At 36.4% G+C, this 6,219-nt stretch overlaps 2 protein-coding genes across 3 annotated transcripts in view; one reads left to right on the top strand and one right to left on the bottom strand.

Moving 5' to 3' along the window:
• The window catches only part of LOC106883042 (zinc finger CCCH domain-containing protein 18), a 42,234-nt gene extending 38,092 nt beyond the window's left edge, over positions 1-4,142 (bottom strand). Inside the window, exon 1 of the mRNA XM_052966715.1 lies at positions 4,003-4,142. The gene's annotated coding sequence lies outside the window, so the exon portion shown is untranslated. The remainder of the gene's footprint in view (positions 1-4,002) is intronic.
• The window catches only part of LOC106880108 (beta-catenin-like protein 1), a 31,335-nt gene continuing 29,256 nt past the window's right edge, over positions 4,141-6,219 (top strand). The window contains exon 1 of one of the 2 annotated variants that reach the window (XM_052966092.1): positions 4,141-4,256. In XM_052966092.1, coding sequence (XP_052822052.1) covers positions 4,227-4,256 — 30 coding nt within the window. In that variant the 5' untranslated portion in view covers positions 4,141-4,226. Of the gene's footprint in view, positions 4,257-4,329; positions 4,347-6,219 lie in introns of those variants that run through there. The other variant, XM_052966093.1, reaches the window with a different exon arrangement.

The following is a 6,219-nucleotide window of genomic DNA, read 5'->3' as shown; positions in this document are numbered from 1 at the left end:
GGACTGGCTTGTGCGGGTGGCACATAAAAGACACCATTTCGAGCGTGGCCGTTTTCGTGCGGGTGACACGTAAAAGCACCCACTACACTCTCTGAGTGGTTGGCGTTAGGAAGGGCATCCAGCTGTAGAAACTCTGCCAAATCAGACTGGAGCCTGGTGTTGCCATCCGGTTTCACCAGTCCTCAGTCAAATCGTCCAACCCATGCTAGCATGGAAAGCGGACGTTAAACGATGATGATGATGTATACCTATATACATATAAATGCATCTGTTTTTATCCATATTCAGCACATAACCTCATAGTGCATTCTTCCTTCATACATTACACCTGATTCTTCTCATCTCCAATTTTTCCCCAAATACATTAGTACTTTATGATGCAGTCACACTGACTTTGCATGTCTAATTGTGTATATCCCAGCTTTATCCCACTCTAGTTTTTGCATGTACTCTGCATTTGGGATCCTTTATACAAGCATCACAGAACCTGCTTTTATTATGAGCAAAAGTCATTTTTGTGTCAACAGAGTTGATAGCTCTCTGAATTTTCCTCTTATTTGTATTCTAGTAACTACACATTCAAATCATTATCCTCTACTGCTAGTTAGGCAACCTATGTAGCAGAAACTATCTACTGCCTCTGAGAAGTTTCTAGTGAGAAAATCTATTTTACATGCATTCTTAAGTTTTATGAGTCCGGTGCATCTTCCACACATAAGCACTGGTTTTCTCATTAACCTTCCACTGATTCCACTGCACCTCTTGCATGTCCATAGTTTGCACTTGATACATCGTACAGAATTCCTGCCTACACCTTTCCTACATATCAAACAGAGCCATTTACTTGAAGTAGAGTTTTGTCAAAGGCTTTTTCCAGCTCAACAAATGCCAAGTATTCTTAGCTAAATGCTTCTGTTACAGTTGTCTAACTAAGATGGCATCAGTAATACTTCTCCTTGGCACAAAACCAAACTTCATCTCATCTAGTCTAATTCTATTCCTAAAGTAATTAATTGGGCAATAATCCTCTCCTAACTTTCATGACATGGTCTAACAATTTGGTACCTCTATTATAATTCCTAAGGCAGCTGTTTTATTCTTTTAACAGCTGGCTATATATATATATATATATATATATATATATACACACACACATACATATCAGTATATGTGTTTATCATCATCTTTTAATGTTTATTTTCTTTGTTGAAATAGGTTCTTAGAAAGGTTGATAGCATCTGATGGGTACAAGGGTTGCATTCTTCTCAAATGTCTGTCTGTTACGGTTGCTACAGCTGGCACCCAATCACTTTACATAGTGTACTGGGTAGCTTTTTTACAACATCAGCACTAGTGAGATTGCCATGTAGCTTACAAGACTAAAATCCCTTTGAATTGAATGGTGGCTATATGCAAAGAGATAAGAAGTTAACGTAAGAAAGAAAGGGCCTGAAGTGAACAGCCCTCCTGTTGTGAGGAGCTACATGGCTACTTATATAATAAAGAAAAATGGGTGGGATAACTGGAGAGAGAGAGAGAGCTGAAAGAGATAAAATAGTGGTGATGAAATGTTTGTATGGACCCTGAGGGTAGAAAGTGAATACAAGTGGGAATGTTGGTAGGTCTAAGATGGGAGCATGTATGAGGAGAATGAGGGAGGAATAGAGATGAGGAATGCACAAGGTGGTAGATATAATGACTGAATAACAAGGGTGAATGGGTAATTGATGATAAATATTTGCTGGTGGGAAGGCAGAGAAATAGTAGGTGATTGGGTAGAGTTGAAAGGTAGATGTAGTGAATGGTGGTCCAAGGTTATGGGGAATCAGTGATACAAGACTTGAAGGGGGAAGACAGAGGGAGTAGTGATGGTGACTGACACAGCAGAAGGAATGAAAAACAGCAGAATAATAATAATAGTAAAACAGTAGACAGGAAAAGGATGACGGAAATGGAAATGGGTGGATAGGTTGCAAGGGGGTGAGAGAAGAGGCAGACAGTACACAGGAACAGAGATTAATGTAAAATGTGAGTGGAGAAGGACAAAATTAAAAATAAAAGATGAATGACAAATGAAGTAGTGAAAAAAATAACTGGTATTACAGAAAATGAAGCAATATGCATTTCTGCTCTCGTTTAATTACAGTAGCAAAATACAGCACTTAGGTTGGTCAGTGATAGAGGTGATGGGTGGTGCTTTAGGAGGAAAAACATTGGGCAAGGGACCTAATTGTATGTATGTGTGCATGTATATAATACATAATCATGTTCCCGAAATCTCAATTTTGCCATCTATCCTTATCAGCTCCTCTCTGAGGTTCAAAATCAGCCTTCACAACTTAGTCACGTGTCTTCTTAGGTCACACTCTTCCACAAGTTCAATCCACGTTAAGTGATCAGCACTTCTTGAAACAGCTGTCTGCAAACATGTGCATCATAGGTTCATACCAGCAGCCTTCTTTCTTACATGCTACATCAGATCCCTCTAACGTGTGTGTGAATGTCGATAGCATGGATTGGATGGTTTGACAGTTTCCAACGAGCCACCAAACTGTGTCAAGTCCCAATGTCTGCTTTGGCATGGTTTCTGCAGCATGATGCCCTTTTTAACATCAACCACTTTGCAAAATGTATTAGATGCTTTTTTCGAGGCACCGACAAGTAACTGACAAAACAAGTCCCTTCGACTGACTGGGGATGTATATTAAGGGAAGTGGCTTTATGCTAGGTATTGAGAGGCTATATAACACAGGGACGGAAACAGATGTCTTGCTGTGGAGGAGATACATGGCTACTCTAAAGAGAAAGAGAGAGAAACTATGTTGGTGATGAGATGTCAGGGCATACCTTCAATGTATAAGAAGATGAATATAAGATCGGGAAGAATGGGCAAGTTTGCAAAAGTGTGAAAAGAGAATGAGAGATGGTTAGAGATGGGGGTAGATGTGAATACATGAATGATGAACAAGGGTGGAGGCGTGGTCGATGATGAATATCCGGGGTTTGGGAGGAGCTGAGGATGTGTGTGGGTGTGTATCTCAAATGTAGCTATGAAGGGTCTATAAAATATCACATAAGATTCCCTTAGAAAAAAAAAAAGTGAGCAGCAAATTCATCGCCAGGAATAAAACCAGGTGTCTGCTGCTATACCACCAGAGAGACTTGCCGACTTCCAAGTGTCAAATTAGAAGCTTTAAATTCGACATGCGAAAAAAAAAACCGTTTATTCGATCCAAAATTTAGAAAAATATGACCCCTTTATATAAGCAGATACATCATTTTCATTCATCCAACTTTTCTTTTGTGTAATTGAGATGGAATTCTTTGCTCGGTTTAAGTACATGATCGTGGCTGGTTCATTGAGTTATGTCTTCGACGTGATATTCATCTATGAAACCTAAGAGAGAGCTTTATTTAGTATTGAACAGTTGAACAAAAGCCGGATCTGTTCATAAACAGAGAAGAGTGATATTGAAGGGACGTTACTCAAGTCATCGTTGACCAGTTGTATTGTAACTGATTAGCAAGTATTTTGTGTATTAAAACAAAATTACAATCGAACAAAACAAAAAAAAATCTTTAAAAATATCAAAAAAACAGATATCGATATGTTAAAAAAGCAAATATTGCAACAAATAATGATTTTGTTTATTAATAAACCAATTACTACAATCAACGTGTGAACACCGAATATATTCTGATCTCATGCCGCATAAACTGAATCACATTTTCTCTTTGGAATTGAGATTTAACATAATCAAAAGCTATATTTTATTTTATTGAACACAAAACAAATGTTATTCGAATAAACATATATATATATATAATTGCACAGTATATGCCCTTAGCTGCAAAGGAGAGAAACGATGTAAATATGAAAAGAAGAAGTGAAAAAAAGGGATGATTAGGTAAAAAATATTACATGGACAATTCATTTTCATATTACCCTTCTTTTAAAACACACAGAAAACGTAGAATTTCCTTGTAAAAACACCGACTTACCTTTGAAAATAATGTCTGCGTAGCGAATGATAGATAGCTTATAAGCAAGCCAAATATTTGCACATAAAAGTTGTGTGTTTATCCAATTAATTGCAGCGAAGAGTTGTAGAATCCTACAGCACTTCTGTCTACTCCTCGGAGGTCGCCATTGGAAAAATGGTGATTGGTTGAAATGTGGCACGTGACTATATTACGCATGCGTAATTCTAGTTGATGCAGTCAACATGGATGTGGGAGAATTGCTCTCTTACCAGGTGAGCCTTGTCAGACTACATACTTACTTGCAACTAGCAATTTATGCTGTTGTCTCTCACAAATATCATAAGGAAATTTAAATATTTACAGTTAAGATTTCCTCACTTCACTATTTTTGTTATTATTTTCGATCTTACAGAATATTTCTAAGTAGAATTGTTTTTCTTTTTATATTATTTTTAATAATTTCATTTTTCTGGGGGGTTTTTTTTAGTATTCTAAATTTCCTTTTCTTTTTATATATAATTGAAATAAAATTTACAAAATATATTTTGCCTCAAAGATTCCTTTACAAAATATCTCAGGATTTATATTATTATAACTACTAGGTTTTTATTTTATAAAAGTTGGGGAAACATCAAAGATTAGATCTGAAATCATTCGTCCCTAGAGCTGATCTTAATTTAATTAAATTTCCATATGCATTATCTAATTGCATTATTGTATAACCTGGAATCAAAGCAAAAATAATCAGCTAGTTTCCAAATAAATTTCTCCTTAATTATTTATTATAAATGCAATAGTCAAATGTTTACAACCAGTTAGAATTAAGAAGGAGCTTCGATTATCCGAAAATATTTGATTTCACGATTTGCTACGTAAATAAAGCTTCCATTATTCTATATTTCTCTCTCTATCTTCTGCCATTCTGTGTTCTCAATGTTTATATACACCAGCGTCACTAAAATTAATTTAGCTGGCCACTGGGTCGTGTCCCACTTTCCTTTGGTTGTTATAAGAAGTATATTTGACTCTATCTTCATAAATCACTTTTTCCTTTATTGGCTGTCATTAATATTAAGTTATCAAATAAAGTGATACCGTTTGTAAATATTAATGCCTTGAGGCACGACACGTGCTGTGGTTATGGCTTATCTTGTAGAATATTTACCGCTTTTTAAAACAAAGTGACCCTCACTAACGAAACTAAACACCATGAAATAAAGGTGGAATCGTTAGGGCGTCGAATTAACTACCTCACTGTATTTATTCCAGATCTTTACGTTCTGAGTTCAAATCCCTTCGAGATCAAACGATTATTTCAAATACGAAATATGCGTTCAAGCTCCTTCTGAGTAGATTTTTACTTTTCATCATTTTGGGATTGTTGTGTAATACCACACTCCCTACTTTGATTGAGCAGATCTATGGTCAAAGGCGTTCCGATCATGACCACATCGTCTTTTGAGATTATTTTATTTTGGGCGACATTATCCAGTATGTCTTTCATTACAAATAAAGCGTAAATCGACATTGGCTGCTCAAAGTTCTAAGGGTAGATAAACCACGTACTTAGTCAATAAGATCAGTTTAATCGGGTATTATGTGTGTGTATGAGGATACTGGTATAGTCGAATGGTCAAGAAGTTCGCTTTGTATTCACAAAATCCCCTTTCATAACTTCTTGGACGAGTGAATTTTAACATTACTTGTGGTAGATTAAAGCCTAATGAGTAAAATTAAGTAAATGAAAACTGCGAATATTTTCCAGATGGGCTGTGCCTGTAATGGGCTGTGCCTTGTGATACACTATGTATTGCTGATTCTACCCTAGGATTACCATAGTGTACCTGAAATATTTAGCCACTTCCACAAATTCAGTTATTCAATGAGCATTTAATTCAGTTGATTGAACAACAATGAATCCTAATTGCTGAGACCGACTCAGATCTGTTTACTCTACTAGTGTATACATATATATGTATGTGTGTGTATGTATGTATATATATATGCTTTTATTTTTTACTTGTTTCCCTCATTTGACTGCGGCCATGCAGGAACACCTCCTTATAGGGTGCTAGTCGAAGAAATCGACCCCAGGACTTATTCTTTGTAAGCCTAATACTTATTTTATCGCGAACCGCTACATTACGGGGACATAAACACACCAGCATCGATTGTCAAGCGGGTGGTAGGGTGGACAAACACAGACACACTCACAGAAATATATATATATATATA

Source organism: Octopus bimaculoides, chromosome 3, assembly GCF_001194135.2.
Source record: "Octopus bimaculoides isolate UCB-OBI-ISO-001 chromosome 3, ASM119413v2, whole genome shotgun sequence".
Lineage (NCBI taxonomy): Eukaryota > Metazoa > Mollusca > Cephalopoda > Octopoda > Octopodidae > Octopus > Octopus bimaculoides.
The sequence above is the reverse complement of the archived record's forward strand: the minus strand, read 5'-3'. Positions and strand labels throughout refer to the sequence as shown.